Source organism: Plutella xylostella, chromosome 16 (genome assembly GCF_932276165.1).
Source record: "Plutella xylostella chromosome 16, ilPluXylo3.1, whole genome shotgun sequence".
NCBI lineage: Eukaryota > Metazoa > Arthropoda > Insecta > Lepidoptera > Plutellidae > Plutella > Plutella xylostella.
Genome location: NC_063996.1, coordinates 8912903 through 8933900, shown reverse-complemented (window position 1 = coordinate 8933900; position 20998 = coordinate 8912903). Strand labels below are relative to the sequence as shown.

The 20998-nt window shown below is 41.3% G+C and overlaps 1 protein-coding gene and 1 non-coding gene across 3 annotated transcripts; both read right to left on the bottom strand.

The window, feature by feature from the left end:
* Positions 1-6315: 6315 nt before the first annotated feature.
* On the bottom strand, positions 6316-19724 carry LOC105388374 (alpha-tocopherol transfer protein-like). 2 transcript variants are annotated; one of them, XM_048626339.1, is made up of 7 exons: positions 19599-19708; positions 18573-18578; positions 15222-15360; positions 12867-13020; positions 12249-12501; positions 7300-7516; positions 6316-6950 (listed from the first exon to the last, which is right to left on the bottom strand). In XM_048626339.1, the coding sequence occupies exons 3-7, from the start codon at positions 15355-15357 to the stop codon at positions 6796-6798; spliced, it is 915 nt and encodes a 304-aa protein (XP_048482296.1). In that variant the 5' UTR covers positions 15358-15360; positions 18573-18578; positions 19599-19708; the 3' UTR covers positions 6316-6795. The 2 variants fall into 2 exon arrangements, with proteins under 2 accessions (XP_048482296.1, XP_037974330.2); XM_038118402.2 differs by lacking the exon at positions 18573-18578 and having other exon boundaries at positions 15222-15364; positions 19599-19724.
* Positions 19725-20682: 958 nt separating this feature from the next.
* Positions 20683-20755, bottom strand: Trnav-cac. The gene has a single exon. It is a non-coding gene; the product is annotated as a tRNA-Val (tRNA).
* Between the last annotated feature and the right edge of the window lie 243 nt (positions 20756-20998).

Sequence of the window (20998 nt, the reverse complement as noted above, 5' to 3'; positions counted from 1 at the left end):
TAATACATACTATACTTAACTAGAATAATATTATATATACTTATATAATAATGTCATCGTCACACTTACATACTACTTACAACAAAACATGTGTATTATATCAGTTAAGCTGATTGTTCTGTTTCTGGAGGTAGTGCAGACGAACCTTAGACTTCAAAATTTCAATGGACTGCGATTGCCTTATATGCAATGGTAACTGGTTCCACAAGCGAACCGCTGACACGGTGAAAGAATCCGAATACCCTGCCGCATTATGCTCTGGGGTTCGAAAGAGCATATTTCTACTTGACCGTTGAGGACGGTCAGTAGAGTCGAAGAATGAGAAACGTTCTGCTAAGTAAGAAGGGGCATTAGGATTATACACTATACCATGGACTAGGGAAACAATATGAGGATTCCTTTGATGACGGATATTGAGCCACTTGAGTTGATTCCGAAATGTGGAGATATAGTGGCGTGTGTAGGCAGGATAAGCAATTAAAGTCCCAAGTGCACAATAATGAAATGAAAGTTTATTGCACAAAGTACACACACACAAAAGTCTTTTAGAAAGAAGCAAGAAGGAGTAGAAAGTATAGTAGAAGAAATAGCTTAGAAATGATAGCACATACAATAGATTTAAGAATAAGCGGAGTAGGTATTCTCGACGCAAGCAAATAATTAGCGAATAAAATAATCTACTAGCGGCGGAGTGCGAAAGCGGACTGCCGGCCGCGGGCCGGCTCAGGTAGCCGCGTGCGAGTATATGAACAATATCATGCGATCTCGCTCGCGCGTGGATCTGCGATAAGGATTCTACGTCACCGCATGCGCTACCGCTGGCCGGCGCACGACTCGACAGAATTATCTATATAAAATACGTTTAGTCTTGTCTGTCTGTTTGTCACTTATTTTAATGTTTACTATATTATAATAATTTTTACTTTTATACATTACTAATATATATATATGCTATACTTAAATTTACAATTTAGAATAGGTATAAATTATTTTTAGGTTTCTTTATATTATTATGATATTAAACAATTACTACTAACTGTAAATATTGTAACTAGTTATTTTTATATTTTATACAATGTAAGTTAACAAAATATTTTGAATTTAAGTTAATGCAAAAGATGTTAGGTACTTAGGTATTTAGGTATCTATTTTAATAAATTGAATAAGTAGGCCATAGGGCACTACATCACCCCCCTCCAGAGACCGTCAAGGGCGATAATAGTCGGGAAATCGTACGCGACGCCCTGATCTCGTCGTCCTGACGACATCTTCATCATCATCAGCACGAAGTATGTCTCGATTTTCCGCATTTGGAGTGTGACGAGTGACTGTGTGAGGAGGTGTGTTTGGTGTGTTGTGGTGAGTGTGAGAGGTAGGTGTGGTAGTGTCTGGGTCACACTCCAAATGTCTTGAGATTCCACCCAATTGTTGTTTGCATGGCAAGTTATCGCAGCTTTAAATTGACGGTGGAATCTCTCCACCAGTCCATTGCAAGCTGGATGGTACGCCGTGGTTCGACGATGCTGGAATCCAGCAATCGTGGATAGGGCCTTAAATAGAGCGGATTCAAACTGCCCTCCTCTATCCGTAACTATATCCGTGGGGCACCCAAAACGAGAGAACCAGCCACTCAGCAGGGCCTTTGCCACTGACTCAGCAGTCATATCTGCTAGTGGTATTGCCTCAGGCCATCGCGTGAAGCGATCGACGGCGGTGAGACAATACCGGAAACCTTGACACAATGGCAAAGGTCCCACGAGGTCAATGTGGATGAAGGCGAACCTTGACTGGGGTAATTTGTAGGTGCCTAATGGAGCAGACACGTGACGTGTGATCTTTGATCGTTGGCAAGGTAAGCAGGATCGAACCCACTCACGACAGTCCTTCCTAACGCCTGGCCAGACGTAGCGGTCTGAAACCAGTTTCGCAGTTGCTTTGGTGCCAGGATGACTGAAGGAGTGCAAGCTTGCGAAAATTGCAGTACGCAACTCCTTGGGCACGTACGGTCTTGGGGTTGAGGAGCTGATGTCACAATACAACCGACTACCTGTTCCAGGTATACTTACCTGCTTCAGGTGCAGAGAAGTGTCTCCAGCCAGCAGCTGTTTCAGCTCCGGGTCCTCGAGTTGAGCGGCGGCAATCCTTTCAGCGTGCACAGGTTGAGCAATCTCCTCAATACGCGAAAGTGTGTCCGCCACGACATTGTTCTTCCCCGAGATGTGCCGTATATCGGTGGTGAATTGTGCGATGAAGTCTAAATGTCTGAACTGCCGGGGAGAACAATTGTCTTTACGAGAGTGGAAAGCAAACGTGATAGGCTTGTGGTCCGTATAAATGACGAAATCACGAGCCTCCAACATGTGACGGAAATATTTCACACTCTCGTAAATGGCGAGCAACTCTCGGTCGTAAGGAGAATACTTAACCTGTGCAGGGCTCAACTTACGCGAAAAGAAAGCGAGAGGCTCCCATGCTCCCTCGGTCAGCTGCTGCAGGACAGATCCAATGGCCTTGTCTGACGCGTCCGTGACCAACGCCAACTTTGCGTTGCAATCAGGATGCGCCAGCATTGCTGCTTGACACAAGCTGTCCTTGCACTTCTGGAAAGCCAGGTGTTCCTGTGAAGAGAAGTCCACGGGATGCGAACCTTTTACCGATCCAGTTAGTAGGGCATTTAACGGTGCTTGGTGAGTGGCAGCCTCGGGAATAAACCTTCGGTAAAAGTTTAGCATCCCGAGGAACCTTCGTAGTTCCCTGACAGTTTTCGGTGCAGGGAAGTTGTGAATGGCCTCGACCTTGGAAGGTAGGGGCCGTGTTCCTTTGGCTGAAATATTATAGCCTAAGAAATTTACCTCCGGCACACCAAAGACGCTCTTAGAGCTGTTGATGACCATACCGTATTCCCTCAGTCTGGTGAAGAGCTGGCGCAGGTGGGTCTCGTGGGTCTTCTGGTCTTTCGAGAAGACCAGAAAATCGTCGATATACGAGTATGTGAAATCCAGACCCCTGAGCATCTCATCCACGAAGCGCTGAAACGTCTGACCGGCATTTCGAAGTCCGAACGTCATGTACGGGAATTCGAAAAGACCGAACGGCGTGGTGATGGCGGTCTTCGGGATGTCATCCGGATGCACAGGAATCTGGTTATACGCCTTGACCAGGTCGATCTGGGAGAAGACGGTACAGCCAGACAGGCTGTGAGCAAAGTCCTGGATGTGCCGGATGGGGTAAGAGTCCGGAATAGTACGGGCGTTCAGCATTCTGTAGTCTCCACAAGGGCGCCAACCGTCGTCCTTCTTCGGCGCGAGGTGGAGTGGTGAAGACCAGGGCGACTCTGATGGTCTACAGGTGCCAGCTTGCAACATGGCCTCGAATTCGGTCTTGGCAATTTTTAATTTGTCAGGGGCCAACCTACGGGGTGAACCTGATACTGGTGGCCCAGGTGTGGTGCGGATGTGGTGGACAGTTTTGTGTTTGGGAGTGCGGTGTGTGCCATGAGGACGAGTGATGTCTGGAAATTCGCGTAGTATGTGAATGTATGCGGAATTACCGAGACTTACTTTAACCGATGAGATGTCATCAGTACGACGGGCAGGCGAAGCCGGGGTGGTGAGGCTAGTATTGTTATCGATGAGGCGTTTGTTCCTGCAATCAACAACCAAATTATAAAAGCACAAAAAATCCACGCCTATTATCGCCTTTGTTACATCAGCAACAATAAATCGCCAAGCAAAGTCGCGGCGTAAGCCTAGGTTTAGTACAACATTTATGAACCCGTACGTTTTAATTGAAGTACCGTTGGCCGCACACAACTCGTAATTAGTTTTGTCCAAATGTCGCGCTATTGCCGATCGGGGATAGACACAGAGGTCGCTACCAGTGTCGACCAGGAACTGCACCTTCGACCGTTGATCGGTGATGAACAGGCGACCCGCACTCGGACAATCATCAGTCGCCATTACTGATTGCCCCGAGCATTTCCCGCCTGAGGGTAGTCGCACGGTTTCACGCACCGTTTCGCCCGCTCGCCGAAGTTCTGGTGGTACCAGCACTGTGGGTACCGTCGGTATGCTGATGATGAGCGGGTGGAGCTGGATCGACGACCGTGACGCGTGCGGCTGCTGGAGCGTTCCCGGGGGCGGGACATTCGGTCCACCTTGTCCGCCAGCTTCTCCATCTGCCTGGTGAGGGCGGCGATCTCCGAGCTGGCGGCGCCACCCGACGTACCTTGTGCAGCTGCTGTGGAGGTGACAGCGGCTGTACATCCGACCTGGGTACCGACGACGTCGTGGATCCTGTCAGCTAACTCGGCCAGCTCAGTCAGGTCCGTCTTGGATTGGGATGCGATGATGGCCTGAGTGGAGCTGGGCAGGCGGCTCGTCCAGATGGTCCGCAGGAACTCGTCAGGTACTCCGGGGCCGGCCAGGTCCTTCAGGTGCCGGTAGAATTGCGAGGGCTTCCGGTCTCCGAGCTCCTCGTGCATGAGAAGCTGCTTCACCTTCTTCTCGCGTGACGCCGACAGCCTCTTGATGAGCTCGGTTTTGAGCTTTTCGTATTTGTCCGCGTCCGGAGGGTAGGAAATTATGTCCTCTACCTCCGCGGCGTATTGGGCATCCAGGTTGCCGACGACGTAGAAGTACTTCGTCTCGTCGGTCTTGATGTTGGCCAGGGTGAACTGCGCCTCCATCTGGCTGAACCACAGCCCTGGCTTCTCCGCGTAGAAGGGCGGAATTCTCACGCCAACTCGGAAGGTCTCCGCTGACGATGATGTCGATGATGTCGATGCTTTTTCTTGAGCCATCTTCAAAGTGTCCTTTTACGGGGTCACCAATATAGTGGCGTGTGTAGGCAGGATAAGCAATTAAAGTCCCAAGTGCACAATAATGAAATGAAAGTTTATTGCACAAAGTACACACACACAAAAGTCTTTTAGAAAGAAGCAAGAAGGAGTAGAAAGTATAGTAGAAGAAATAGCTTAGAAATGATAGCACATACAATAGATTTAAGAATAAGCGGAGTAGGTATTCTCGACGCAAGCAAATAATTAGCGAATAAAATAATCTACTAGCGGCGGAGTGCGAAAGCGGACTGCCGGCCGCGGGCCGGCTCAGGTAGCCGCGTGCGAGTATATGAACAATATCATGCGATCTCGCTCGCGCGTGGATCTGCGATAAGGATTCTACGTCACCGCATGCGCTACCGCTGGCCGGCGCACGACTCGACAGAATTATCTATATAAAATACGTTTAGTCTTGTCTGTCTGTTTGTCACTTATTTTAATGTTTACTATATTATAATAATTTTTACTTTTATACATTACTAATATATATATATGCTATACTTAAATTTACAATTTAGAATACGTATAAATTATTTTTAGGTTTCTTTATATTATTATGATATTAAACAATTACTACTAACTGTAAATATTGTAACTAGTTATTTTTATATTTTATACAATGTAAGTTAACAAAATATTTTGAATTTAAGTTAATGCAAAAGATGTTAGGTACTTAGGTATTTAGGTATCTATTTTAATAAATTGAATAAGTAGGCCATAGGGCACTACAGAGACGTGATCATACTTACGCAGGCCAAAAATATAGCGAATGCATAAGTTGAGTAGACGGTCGAGTTTATCAAGTAGCTCTTCGGTGAGATCAGGGTAGCACACATCTGCGTAGTCAATAATAGGGAGCAACAAGGAGTTGACTAACGTAACTTTGGTCGAGTACGGCAAGAAATTCTGCAGTCGTTTTAGTCCATGCATCGAAGCATAGATCTTGCGACTAACTTCTGAAACTTTCAATTCCCATGACAGGTTATTCTGAATGTGAAGACCCAGGTTTTTAACATTGTTACAGTAACTCAAGGAAACCCCATCAAATGTTACTGGTGGTAGTGGGCCGTTTCGCAATCTAGCCAAGTGATACCTGCTGCCAACAAACATAACTTGGGTTTTAGTGGGATTAACTAGGAGACCGTAAGCTGCTGTCCATGTTTGGACAGCCTCGAGATCAGCAGTCATCCTGGCAATAATAGTGTTCACTTTCATCCAGCCCGAAGTTCCATTATTATCAGGAAAAGTGATAGAAACACCTCACAATAATCACTTCACGATTAATCACATTTAGTTTATCTTCATACCAAAAACTCTCCGTAACTCATATTAGTGTATTATTCTATGCCCATATACAAGAAGGTATAGCGGAAAATTTAAGTTATTTCCAATTCCGCATCAGGCAGGACTCATATAGTTTTCGATCATCATGATACTCATATAGCTTACAGTCTTACACTATTAAAACACCGTCATCCAAAATCTTAAAACTTTAATCGCACACCATTTCATTCCAACCAATCCTTATCCTAAATTCTCTTATACGCTATACTATCGCTAAGTTGCAGAAAAGAACATTAAGCTAGTGTCGGCATATTAAATATATGCGTGTCACTTTCTACTCGTATACTGTTAAAGTAAGACATCATTAGTTTTAAGCTCTGACTAACATTACGGACTGTAATGTAACATTCCCAGCGAGCATGTGACAGCCGGGTGGAGCACTCAAAGCAAGCAACGAGGGCTCGTTGCTCGCTGGTTTCCCCGTAACACTACGTACTGACTGCACGAATGCTCGCTGTGTAACATGTTACATTACCTTTAATGTTTTACTCGTAAAGTTTTAATGCCATGAATTGAAACATTCACTGTTGTAACACACTACTGTTTGTTAATATTTTTGTTTAGTAAGTATTACGTCCCTTTCTGCACATCAGCGTATGCTATAGTAAACCCTAGTCTATGTCTAGTTTCTTGAAGCTGCCCTGGATGCCGAACAGGTCCTCGACCGTGGTCTTCTTGCCGCCGGGCCGGAGCGACTCGTTGACGCGCTTCTTCATCTCCTCCTGGAAGTACGCCGCGTTGTCCTTGAACCTTTGGATTGTGAGGTCTGGAAGGGAGAAAGGATGGGTTTACATGCTAAAGCTGAAGTCAAAAAAGTATACAGAGGTCTTTCTATGAATGCATAGAAGATAACATGGGAGGAGGAAGAGGAGTTACTGACCGCTATTGCCCGGTTCTGGGAACGTATAAGTGACTATTATGCTTGTTTGTCGTCGACAGGCTAATAAGCCTTTTTATAAGCTCACTGGAAAGACTCTACTACCTATGTGCAGATGACCGTGAATCACACCATGAAAACCGTACCCAACTTCAGACAACTATCAGAATCAGATACTTCTTTTCTTATCGACGCCAACCGTACCAACGGCTCCACCAATCACAGAACCCCCCCTCACCTCTAATACTATTATAGTCCATGTGCTCCCCGCCGTTCTCCTTGGGGAACCCTTCTCGCGGCACCAGGTCGTAGACTGCAGTGGAGCCGGGCTCGTGGATGCGGATCATGTCCAGCAGGCGCTTCTTCATGAACGGCTTGAGCAGCATCATCACTCGGTCCATGAACGACGGCGCGTTCAGGAAGTGTACGGATTGGAGCCGGACCAGCATTGCTTCCTGGAAGTAGGGATAGATAGTCCTTATGTATTGTGAGGTTCTTGATGACTTGTATTTAAAAATAGTCAAATTAAGAGTGGGACGCACTCCAATTGGAGTAATAAGTTATCTAATAACCTAAAGCAGTAGCAAGCAGTACCTGGATAAAGACTGTTGTAGTGCTCTTTGAGTTCAGTCTATGCTCAGTTGTGCCTTCGAGACATTTTGAATATCAAATGGTCAGATCGCGTTGGCAATACAGAGGTACTGCGCAGGGCAAATGTTGGCGGCATTGAAGCCTATTTGATGAGACGACAGTTGCGTTGGTGCGGGCATTTCTCCCGTATGACCGATGAGAGGCTGGCCAAGCGTGTGTTCTATTCGGAGCTCCGAGATGGCAAACGGAAACAAGGTGGCCAGTTTCTTCGATATAAAGACGTGTTGAAGAGGCACATTAAGAGCTGTAATATAGCACCAGAGAACTGGGAGAAGTGCGCTGCCGAGAGGCCTGAATGGAGACGCCGGGTTCAGACAAATGTTTTCACGTTTGAAGAAAAAAGACGTAAAGATCTCGACACTAAGCGAGATCAGTTGAAGGCCCGACCACCTGCGGCTATAACATATCGACGGTGGAAAGGCAGAATGTTTTATCCGCCACTTTTGGCGAATATGAGTTATATACACCGTTGGAATCGCCTGATTTTTCTCTTTCGAATGGTGCGGGTCTCGTTTCGATCTGAGCACTTTTTTGGCGCTTAAGACATCGGTGATTTTGGAAATCTTAATACTTTTTTCTTGTATTAAGAGCCAATTTTTTAGTCATTTGTATGTTCAAACATACATGATCAATAATAAAGTTATATAAAACATTTTACCCTTACTAAAACAGTAAAACACTGTGACTTAATTCATTTTGCATGAATGTGAATTTGTATCATTAGTTACTTAAGCGACCTACCTGATTGTCAAAAATAACATAAAAGCACTTAATATATTTTACGTAATTGTAATTTAAGCCTCACTGGCACTTAAACCATTTTACCGGTCAGTCTTACTCGCGGCGTTTGGCGGTTAATACAACTTTACCTAAATCTGTTTAATGGTACAATTGGCATTTAAGCGGTGTTTTGCGATTTGTAGATAATTGATATAAGTGATATAAAACAATTCAAAACAATCTCAATGAAGCGGTTTTTGGTGTTTAAGCTGTTATATTATTATTATATTCAGAAGGATATTGCGTGAAAACGCCAATATATAAATAGGCCCGGTTGGAATGGTGTCGCTTCAGTACCCCGCCGGGACGTTCATTGGGAAAGGACGTGCGTCTATGCGACAGTTAGCGCCGCGTGCGCAGCGCAATTACGTAGGTACAAACTCAGATTCGTTCGCCAGTATAAAACTATAAATATTTTTTATTATATTACCAGATAACTATATTAAATTATAATATCTAGGTATTATATTACGGTTCTAAATAATAGTGTTGCTATAATTAATATTTATTGAGTTATTAATAAAAATATGCACTTGGATCCTTACTCCTAAATTGCTGTTTCTATGCAAGTAGGGAATTTTAACATTTCTCTAAAAGGATCAATCCAAATAATTATTTTTTATAAAATATTTTTTCTATGACAGTATGGTTCTTAATGTAAAATATTTTTAATGTATTAACATGACATTACTTTTTATACAAAATAAAAATTATATATCAAAAATAAACTTATTCTTAAATCATTTACTTACATCGAAATCTGGTCAGAAACAGCATTTCTTATCTATATAAAAATCTAACCGAAAATGTGTTCCCAAGCGCAAAACTCTGGATGAACTTAACCGATTTTGATAATTGTTAGGTTGGAGTGACCACGACCTGTTTGTATCCCATAATTTTCAGAATAAAGTATTTTAACGAAAAGCAAACCTTATAGGAAAAAGTTGGACATGAATTAAATTAACTTTTACTCTAACTTCACTTCATCATCCTCCATCGCTGAAGAGTGCAATATCTGGTATATTGCATCTATCCTGCTTTTTATGCCTTCGTAGGAAATCCATCGTTCCCTGGTACTTTGCCACTCTTCAGCGATCGTATGGTCCGTATCAATTCGTCTTATTTGGGGGTTGGATATTTAAGTTTCTGTCAAGATGCAGGATAGTCATCAATCTCATCATTAATCATCATCACGACCCATTACATCCCCACTGCTGGGGCACGGGTCTCCTTCCAATGAAGGAATGGTTTAGGCCTAGTCTACCACGCTGGCCTAGCGCGGGTTGGTGGGCTCGAACACAAGCAATCTGTGCTGAGAGAGTTGTTGGGTAAGTGGGCAACCCAACTGTCAGACGTTTTCAAGCCGCCCGAAGGCCTCTGACTAGCCTTAGCGACCTGCCGATTTTATTCATCATAATGATTACGATTATGCATCAACAAACAAGATGATCCTGGTATATTTACATCTGCATCCAACTCCTCAGGTGGTGGTTAGGATCATTAAAAACTTCGGCAATGTGGCCATACCATCTTGAAAGTCAATCTTCCATAGTAACAAGGCGATATCCTGTGTTTTGTTGCAATGTTCTTCAAGATGCTTTGTATAGATCCTTCATGTTTTCTATGGCAGCCGATGGTTGTGGTCTCATTTCTGGATATAGAGTCACCCCTAGCAGCGTTTGTCTTTTTTAAATTTCGTTTGATATTAAGTTCACAAAGAAAATACTCGTACGCAAGTGCTTCTTTAGAACGGTCGTCTAGTTCGACGTGAAGTCTTCCTTGATGGTTGATCATATCCCATGTTTCTTTAGACATACCATTCATTATTTAAGTGTTCCTTGTGCCTTATTATTTCTTCGCAAATTTTTAACAACACGTCTTTGATGCCAGACCTTTGATCTTTGAATGAGACCTCGTCCAGACTTAGTAGATGGTATTTGTTGTCGGTCTGGATACTAAGTTATCTTCTAACTTGTGGGTCCTGCAGCTTATTTACACGACACAACACCTTTGGCAGATCTTGTGGCCTGCTCCTAAACTCCCACTATCTTCAAGCAGATTTTTCCATCGACTAAGTGGTGATCACTATTGACATCAGCAACCCTCTTATTCCTAACATCCAGAAGTGTCTCCATTTTCGACTAATCGTCGGTCGATTTGGTTCTCGGTCCGGCTGTGTGGTGAGACGTAACTCACATTGTGATAGTCCTTTGGGGTTACCACCACTAAACATTAGCCATTAACAATCCTAAATCATCGTCGCTTGCTTATCAAATCTAGCGTATCTTGTATGAATCTGACACATAGTTTAAAGCGAGCGACGCTGCTTATGAATTGATAATTGCTAATGTGTCTTGCCTACACTAACATAGGTGCCGATACATGGACGCTGACCAAGGAAACTGTGCACCTAATCAGAGTTGCACAGAGAGCTATGGAGCGTGGTAATTCGCCAAAAGACAAAAGTCTTCGACGTCGGTATACAGGTCACTGAACTGAAATGGGAGTCGGCAGGACACTTGGCTCGAAGGCAGGACGGAAGGTGGACAAAGGCGGTGACAGAATGGTGGCATAGAGACGGACGAAGAAATGTCGGTTGGATTATGATTATTAATTGATGAATAAGTAAACCTGATCACTTGGATCTCAATCTCAAAGTGATTTCGCGGTGAACAATATATTAATAAAGTTTATAATAAAATAATGCTTCGAGAAAAGGTACGGCCATGCCGCTTCTTTGCTCGACTTGGTGAGATATTATGAATTTTTTGTTTTCAATCTAGCTGGCCCGCAGGTACCGCTTCTTACCCTACCCTACCCTATCCTACCCTACCCTACCCTACCCTACCCTACCCTACCCTACCCTACCCTACCCTACCCTACCCTACCCTATCCTATCCTACCCTACCCTACCCTACCCTACCCTTCTTACCTTTTATACCTTCCCTGGACTTCCACAAATGTTTCTAGACCAAAATCGGTTCAACCGTTCTCGAGTTCTGAGGTCCAATTATAAGTTCATTTATTCTTTAAGTCATTCATCTTAGATATAAATTGCCTTAGTCTGGCGGTTAATTCATTCTTATGGAATGTTTAAAGTAACATAAATTATTATAAAACATTATCCTAGTGTGATGGTTAAATCTCCTTGGTGTTTAAATTGTTTTTACTTGTATTTAATTAAAATGTTAATGTCGTTTAAGCCAATTTTACCTGACTGAGATTTCAGATGCCTATGTCTTATGTCCCTTATTTCAGTAAATAGAATATGTACATTCATTTTATATACAGAATAACATAGAAAACTATTTCAATTTAACGTATTTTAATTTTCAAAGCCATAGCTAGAATAATTACAGAGATATGATTTTTTTTCGAAAATTTCAAACTTTAAATCGCTCTGGTGAACATTTTATGTCATGGCGCTTAAACCATTTTGCCTTTCTATAATTATGAGAATGGAGTTTTGAAGTGTGGTATATGCGAACGAACTTTTACCGCCAAGATTGGCTATGTTAGCCACACAAGGGCACACCAGTGAAGCCTAAATAACAAGCAGCAGTCGCCGTAGCCGCATCGGCATGGAAGACATCATCATCACGCTTCACAGGCTGATGCCAACATTGTATTTACCTACAAGTACTCCAAATATCTTTGGCCGCTTCGAATAATTTACCAGAGTGGACATAAAGACGTCACAGAGAACTAAATGGTCGAAGCAGAGTACCTAGTAACAAACATGTTGTAACCACAAACCTGCAAGAAGTACAGCACTTGGCGCACAGTCATGGGGTCGAGCCGGGTGACGTGGCCCATCTTGCACTGGTCCATGTCGATGAGGATGACGAGCCCGGGCCAGCTGCCCTCCTGCAGCTGCCACAGGTCAAAGGTCATCATGAAGGTCCGCACGATGTCGGGGAACACGAACAGGCGAGGGTCAGGGTCGAGGAGGCGGCAGTAGATCGCCCGGTAGCCTTCAGCTGTGGGCACCGGGCAGGGGGAGAGGAGGCTGCGAATTGAGAAATATGTGGCAATTAGGAAAGGTTTATTTTGAAGCCTGCTTTAGGAAACAAACTCGTACTTAGAAATGGTATGGATTCATTGGAGATGCCTCTTCTTGGCAAACCTGTTCACTCCTTTTACTCTTCAATGAAAACAGCGGACTGATAATATCTATGTAGCACCAACCACCTTAACAGCATCTGATGTTAACTTCCCTGAGAAGGTGGAAGTTTTACTGTAAAGCCCTTGGTGAATATGCCATATCCAGCCATGGTGATGATGATTTGATGTCCTTTTGTATCGACTCACTCACATTCATTCAATTTACATTATATGTACTGTATGCTATGACCGAAGTCGCGGGAGACTCACGTGACATTGAGGCAGTTCTCAACTTTAACGTCCAAGACTCTGCCGCTGAAGAGCGTCGTGAACAGCGTCCGCAGCGTGTAGTGGAGGTCCAGCACCTGCTTCGACACCTCCGCGGAGCGCTCGCAGCAGTGGAACACCAGCGCCAGGTCCAGGTCTGGAACAAACCGCTACAGTTAGTCTGCCGCCCGAATGACGTAGTAGTTGGATGTCGAAGGTCCCGGGTTCGATTCCTTGCTGGGGCTGACAAATATTTCTTATATAGTACTCGGGTCATGGGCGTTGATATCTATATAATTTGTATCTATCTATGTATTTGTGTAGATATATCAGCAGTCAGAAACTCATATTACAGGCTCTACCTATTTAGGGGTCGAATGGACGTGTGTAAGATGTCCCCACATAATATTATTATTAGTACTTGGGCTGCAGTTAGTGAGGGACATTTATACCTACATTGTGTAAAAGTTTTTGGCCGTAGAAAAGTTAAGTAAGTAGGTACTTACTTGATCCATTTTTTTCATGCTTCCAGCTACTTTATATTTAAGTAGGTACATAAGTTGGTTTAATTATTTGCAATGTGAAGGTCGCTATGTTTTTTGTGAAGTTTTTCATAATAATGATTATTATATTCTAAACTAATTAAAGTTCATCCGTTTGTGTCAAATGTACACATTACTAGGGTATGAAGATCGTGTGAACTTACCTATTTCCCAGGACTAGTTTTTCAACAGTGTCAAGGCTAAACTACATAATACTTTAACCGTCTTCTTACGGAAAATGAAGTACCTAAGTGATTTCTTACAATTTATTTAAACAGTACACGAAGGTACAAATATGCATGTAGTATTATGTTCTAGGATACGGAAGAAGGCTATATGCTAATGCCTTTACTTATTATATTATTTATTCCTATAATTAAGTAAATATAATTATCAGTTTTACAAATACTTATACTATTTTATACTTCTGGTCCGATAGCCAAGTGGTCCTATAGTGAAGTGAACCGTTTACTCATCTACAGGTACTTTCAGTACCTTGTAAACGAATCGTTAAATTGAAAATAAACTAGAGTACGAATGTACTTGCATCGCATACACTGGACAAGCGTCAATGGCGTCAAATGCATTTGTCATCTCAACTCAACTCAACTCAAGTTTATTGCGGCGTAAAATCGCATTCTGTGATCAATTACAATTTGCCAGTCATTCTACCTTCACGCTATCTATCTATCTATTACTGCTTTTTCACACTTTGCTTAATAGTTTCCTTGTCACGGAAGGAATGGACTTGAGACATAACTCGGTTACGCCAAGTATGTGGGCTCCAGGAGTATTGACTATCTACCACAAGCATAACTGTGCTGTCTGAATTATACAGGGTGATTGCTAAGTCGATATGTTAAACTTTACCAAGTTTCGGATATGGCATTATAGGGTTCATGCGACTGGAAATACTCTATCACCCATTTAAAGAAATAAATTGACTTACCAATGACCCTATATAAAAAAATCTATCCTTATCCAAACATAATAATATACCGTGTTTTATTTGTGCAAAGCGCTACAGTGCATCTTTTAGGAGCTACTGAGAGTACATGCGCTACGGCAAGGTCCTTAGCAGCTCTACTTCACAAACAATCCGCATTATACCACAGACCAAGCGAGATAATGACATAGAAAATAACAGGTCAAAGTGCCGCCTGTGGACGCACCAAGGTTAAGTGCAGTAAGTAAGTAATAACTGCTCTAAGGTAAAACGGTTTCATTGAAGACACGCGCACTATTATGTAGCTGGGCTGAGTTCGAGATGACAACAATGTGTGACCACGTGTAACTACTGGGGCTGAGTTGATAATCTTTGGAGTTACAAACTAAATGATTCCTACCCTATGTTGTAATAGGTTCAGTGTTGGCCGGATGAAGGGAGTGCTAGAAATAATAATATTAATTCTATAGAGACGTATCTATCAATGTAATAAATAAGTTATTCAGACATAAGCTGCAAATTGGGCTCTTTTATCGTGACCAATAGTAGCTTAGCTAACGATGATGATGAAGAGTATTCGATTGGAGACCATCAACAGGCGTAGATCGATGACCTAACGCAGGTAGCCGGTAGCCGGCTGCGGCAGGATATGGAATGGTAGGCTAGTACTGAATATAGTGATGCCCATTGGTAGGTCTATGTCCAACACAGGCAGATGATGATGATCTATATAAAGCTACAATAAGGTTTACCACTGCGGTGAAAGGATAGGCCAGTCAGATAAGCGTCAGATTGACTGAGCAAGGTGTACCAGAGTCACCCAGGGTCACTCGAGGAGGCACCCTTAGCCGATGATGCTCTGTGTATCACCTGTGATATGTTCCCCGGGCAGGTGCGGCTGCGTGGCGAGCCAGGCGCGCAGCCGGTCCAGGTCGGCCCGGGTGATGTCCGGGTTCTTCTCCAGCTCGCGCTCCACCGGGAACGGGACTATCGCACCCGATGGCATGGTCACTCTGGAAACAGTGGGGACATTGGAGTTACATTATGAAGCCAATTAATAAAATATGATACACTGCCGGGCAATGAAAAAGTTCCACTCACAAAATGCCGACAACAAACAACCCCAATTTTTTCAAGATTTAATTTAAAATTGGATCAAATTTTTTTTCTTAATGCTTATCTGCCTTCAGCTTGTTAAATTACCGATTTTAGTTGGTAATATCCTGATGCTCTGTTAAATGTACTTCAATGTTGCAGAAGACGGCATTAAGCTAGCCTTTTCAATTTATTTATAAGTAATTTAGTGCTTTTCTCAATGGAACCTTTTCATTGCCCGTGAGTGTAACGACTGTAATCCCCAAAGGGGTAGTCATAGGTGACTCACAAACGAACACAATAAATGAAAAATTTAATTGTATTTAATCTAAAGAAGAAAGAAAAAGGCATTTATTTTGTTCAAGATACATCATCATCATCATCATCATCAGCCTTCTATCGCCCACTGTTGGGTATAGGCCTCCTTATTTGTACGCCAAATTTGTTCAAGATACAAAACCCACTAACCCGCACTAGGCCAGCGTGGACTAGGCCTAAAAACCCTTCCTTCATTGGAAGGAGACCCTACCCCAGCAGATGGGACGTGATGGGTCGTGATGTCAAGACACAAAATATTATTAATATAAAACGGTATGATTAATTATAATAAAAATTGAAACCTAATAATAGTTGTTATCAATATGCTAGCATGCTAGGTTGAAAAGTGTCTCAAACCAAATTATCACCGTCTCAAAATGACCGTCTCTACCAATATCCTATGCATAAGTAAAATCTTTAGGCGAGTAATCGATATTTTCAAATGTCAAATGTTAGACATGGACAATGGACATGGGAAAGCCCAAGGAGCGTCACCAAACTTTGTGCTCCGCCTTCTTCATCCAGCTACTGCCCACCCATCTCGCATCGGCTCGGTGGGGTTACCACCATCGAACATTAGCAATTATCGTAGATTTGAGCATCTGACGCAACTTTGCTTTGCAACTGTTAACAGGCGTTCGTTGGTGGTGGTACGGTTACTGGGGGGCGCCATTCGAGAACTGCTCTTCCCCACCGGTCATCGGTCCTTCGACAGATATAACCGGCTTATTGCCGCTAATTTAAAGAGATATGTCCGATACCTGAGCTTTTTGAAGAATAATCTTAAGATTATTATCTCAAGTTATATAATAATTATTCCACCCAAAGGTTGTCTTGAAAAAATCGCTTTTAGTAATGAGACCGACTTGTGTGTACTATGTGTTTGTATAAATAATCTTTATAATTCTGTTCTTGTGTGTGTACAATTAAAGAATATTCTATTCATAGAAGTTTAAATTTCTAACGGCGCCTATCTTTATTTCATGATTTCATAGGGATGCTCGTAGAGTAGACGTCTCCAAGGAAATATAAAAGGTACATAAGTAATATCTATTTGTATAACTTAATCTGGATAAAAACGCTATTAGCGCAATTACTGGCGGCCTAGAATATAATGCTGAGAATTATCAGGTTTTGTCTAGTTTTCCTTCTAAAAGGCTATTTACAATTATTATAATTTACTACAGAAAAAAACTACAATTATTGTTCAAGTTTGTAATATTTTGGTTTTTTCGTGTGTCAACCGGATTTTGATAATAATTATAATTATAATGTTCATAAATTATAATATATTATATCTAATTATTTAATTTGATGAGTATAATATAAGTTATTATGGGATTTACGTTTAAATTGAAACTGAAATTACTTATTATCAAAATTACCTACAGTAGTTCATGTAATACGTTACACATCATGGATTAAAATAGTATCATAGAATAACTAAGTACTAGTAGTAACTAAGTACTTAGTTATTCTATGATAGTATGTAGGTACTGTATTCATGATTTATAGAAAGGCTGTTTACATCGAGCCATATACCTTTTTTTACTACACATAATGTTTGTTTAGGACCGCCCCATGAGTCAGATAGACATTTTAAAAAGAAAGGCATCATTTTGATTTTGACTTCTCATGGATCCTGAGGATTTTTCTATCTTTTCCAGTAAACATTAAGGCGAAAATACTTACCTAAGTAGGTACACTGTTTGTTTGTAGTTGCCGAAATTATAAGCGTACCTGATATACCTATATCTACCTCTACCTAGTCTAACAACGTGTCAACGATTTTGGAAAATCAGGTTTCTTGTTCCTGTTTTTACTTTTCCTGTACCACATATCTAACTAAAACGATACCTAACTTTTGTATAGTGTGGGACACATCCACAGAGACACGAAGCACAACTTTGACTCATATACACTGAAGCGAAAGAATGACAAATGCAAATCAGCAGTACCTGGCACTTGTACCAAAATTTTGATTAGGTACCTAAAGCATAAAATTTTGAAACCAGCTAAACTTGTTCAACCGGTGAGATAGGTCCTATTACAGCTTGTTTTTAATTAGGGTAGGTTACAACGCGCTTTTATTGTAGTAACTTACTTCGATGACCTTTTAATGATTTGTTTAAAGGGCGGTTGATGATCCCGAGGGCCGACGTGGTCCTCAGCAGTTCATTGATTTACTATACATTATGGCGATACGACTCGCTCGCTACCTATCACATGAGTACAAATTAATGCACAGCGAAAAACGAGTGGCTCACTTCCGAGTCACCTCTGACTACCCCTTCAGGGATTGCAGTCGTGAGACTTGTGAGCATATATTATTAGGAATGAAAGTAAGTACTAACTACACATAAACGTAAACTACGTACAAATAACATTGTCCAGTTGGACGTATTTTTTTGTAAAACCTTTGAACTAATTATTTAATTACGTTTCGATAGACATGACTGTATCCCGTGTTCATGACGTTTGAAAGTTTCAATACTGGAAACGTACCTTAAAATATACACATTATTATTTCTAAGGGTTCAACAGCTGCAAACGACCTCTGCGTATGTACTTTGGGGATATAAAACGTATGCATTAAGAGAAAAACTTTAGGTTCTACTCAGAAACTGTAATTAACTTAACTTTTGAGTCAGGAACTTGTTTGATTGTAAGTACCTAAGTACTTATCTTCTGAGTTTTTCTGATTATATTTTTGTCAATGATTACAATATGTTAACACACAAAAGTTTGCGCCTTAACCCACCTTTTTGTTACAAAAACTACATAAGAAGGCAACGAACCACATAAATAGGCACAATTAAGCTCTGTACCGTGTCGATCACTGATTCTCCACTTTAGGGAGCCTGAAAGCCTGTTTAAGATCTAGATCAGTGACCGGCCCTCAACAGCTTTAAATCTGGAAACGAGTTCAGTAAACTGGATCTGGCTGGACTTGCTCCAAATATTGGCGTTTAGTCCCTCTAATGAGGAACCGAGCCATTTTAGCGATATCTCGTACAGTGCAGTGAAAAGTGGATGGATTTGTCATTGAACTAAGTATGAAAATTATGGGTTTTATGCAGTTTAATGCATCATTAATTTATAGCGTAATTGCGTCAATTAGAATAAAATGTCTTTTATTTTATACGCAATTAAAATTATCTTGTCTTTATAGTGTAACGTATCGTATATAAAATAATTATGTACTTGTAAGTATCTATGTATAACTAAGTAACATAAAAAAATAACGGGCTCTTTGCCGAATTTTTACACTCGCGAGCAATGAATAAGTTCCACCAGAAAAAGCCATGGCCGCAATTTAAAAAAAACAAATTTGAACACAATGTTTACGTTTATTATAGTTGATATTACCTATTCTGTTAAATATACTTCAATATTACATACGGAGTCATTAAGCTACCCTTTTCTTAAGTCACTGGAACTTATATTGCTCGCGAGAGTCGGGAGTGTAATAGCACATTGAGATTATTATGAAAATTTCACAGGATAACAGTATACAGAGCACTCCGGTCCATTTGATAGAGGCGAGGGGAGCCTTTTAATGTATCTACATGTTATAGACTTATAGTACTCGCATGCATCTGGAGTAGCTAGATTAATTTTTATTGTGAAACTAAAATAAATATGTTTTTACGCTATTTACCTTAGTGGTTGCTTAGGTTTTAATATTAATTCAGATTTATGTGGGTACTAAGAGGAAGCATGAAATTTTATCACATGTGAGACGTCTGAAACAATGCAGCCAGCTCATTAGTGCAACATCTCTCTCGTACCTAAACACACAAACATAAAGTAAAACCTTAAGTATTTGCTCACCTTATATTTGAATACGGCTAAGCACTGAACTTGACACAGTGTACTGAGAAGCACGTTGTCCCAGCAGTGCGGTCCCGGCGGCACTGCCTCACTGCCCCCTGCTCGCCGGCTGATACCGTGATAAGGTAACTCAGAACTCACTTGAACTTGACCGCCTCGCGACGCTACATGGACAGTTTAACTGCAGACCAATAGATGTAAAGCTGTCTTTGCTACAGCATTACAGTAGCTATTTAGTAGCAATATCAACAATTTGCTATTCTTTGTAATTTTGACACTGAGGTCTTCTTTTACTTCATTTAGGGATAGCAGGTAAGATTGTCGAGCCGGTTTTTTTACGTGGTCAACTTTAATAACCATTAGTCAAATCACGTGTCAACCATGACAAGTTGCTACATAAGAATGCTGTTACTTTTACATAAGTTATGGTCTATTTTCCGCTTTACTGAACTGATGGACTGAGGATAGACAACTGCAGTTAAACTGTAAATGAAATGTGCGTTGTAACTTGAAACCTAATTAAGTTTTATAAATTATCTGTGACTAAGTTGTACAATGTACAGTTTGTACAAATATTACATTATACTGTATGCTTAAGTACCTATGTATCGTATCAGCTAATAAGCTACCTGTCTAAAGGTTTATTTTCAAAGCGACAAACAACATAAAAGGCACTGGTTTGACTCAACCTCCTGTAGGTTGGCTGGTAAAAAATGCTTTTAGCCTATTGTACACTTATATTTTCGTAACAAACAAATTAAAAAACAAGATACTTATAAAAAACATGTAATAAGTTAGATACTGCTTTGCATCGCGCCTGATGGATTTTATCAATGAATCGATAATCATCACAGCTGTGTTGTCTATAGCTAAACCATTCTAAACGGGGCTCAGCGCCTTACCTGTCCACATGGCAATGTTCCAACTGAACAACTGAGTCATTGCTAAAAGTCAATGAGAAAAACTCACAAATGAGAAACTTAAAATTAATTTAACATAAAATATTGCTATCAACATCATTGTGGTACTGATTAAATTATATTATCATAAAAATTTAAATAAACAAAATAAAAAAAAATTGAACTGTTTCCGCCCGGGATCGAACCGGGGGCCTTGTGCGTGTGAAGCACACGTGATAACCACTACACTACGGAAACTTGAAAGTAGCGGTTGAAATTTTCAATTTAGTGCTTGAGTAATTACGATTAATGCAAAGTTATAAATAGATCGATTCAATTCGCTATCATACAATGGTCAATGACATTCTGCGCTGGGATTGGTGAAGCAAGGTTCTTATTTCGACTCACCCAACTGCTAATTCTGGTTATCTTTTGTAACGAGATTGAGTAGTGGTATTTTCGTTTTTGTATAATCTAGAGTGACCACTGCAGATGGGGTCG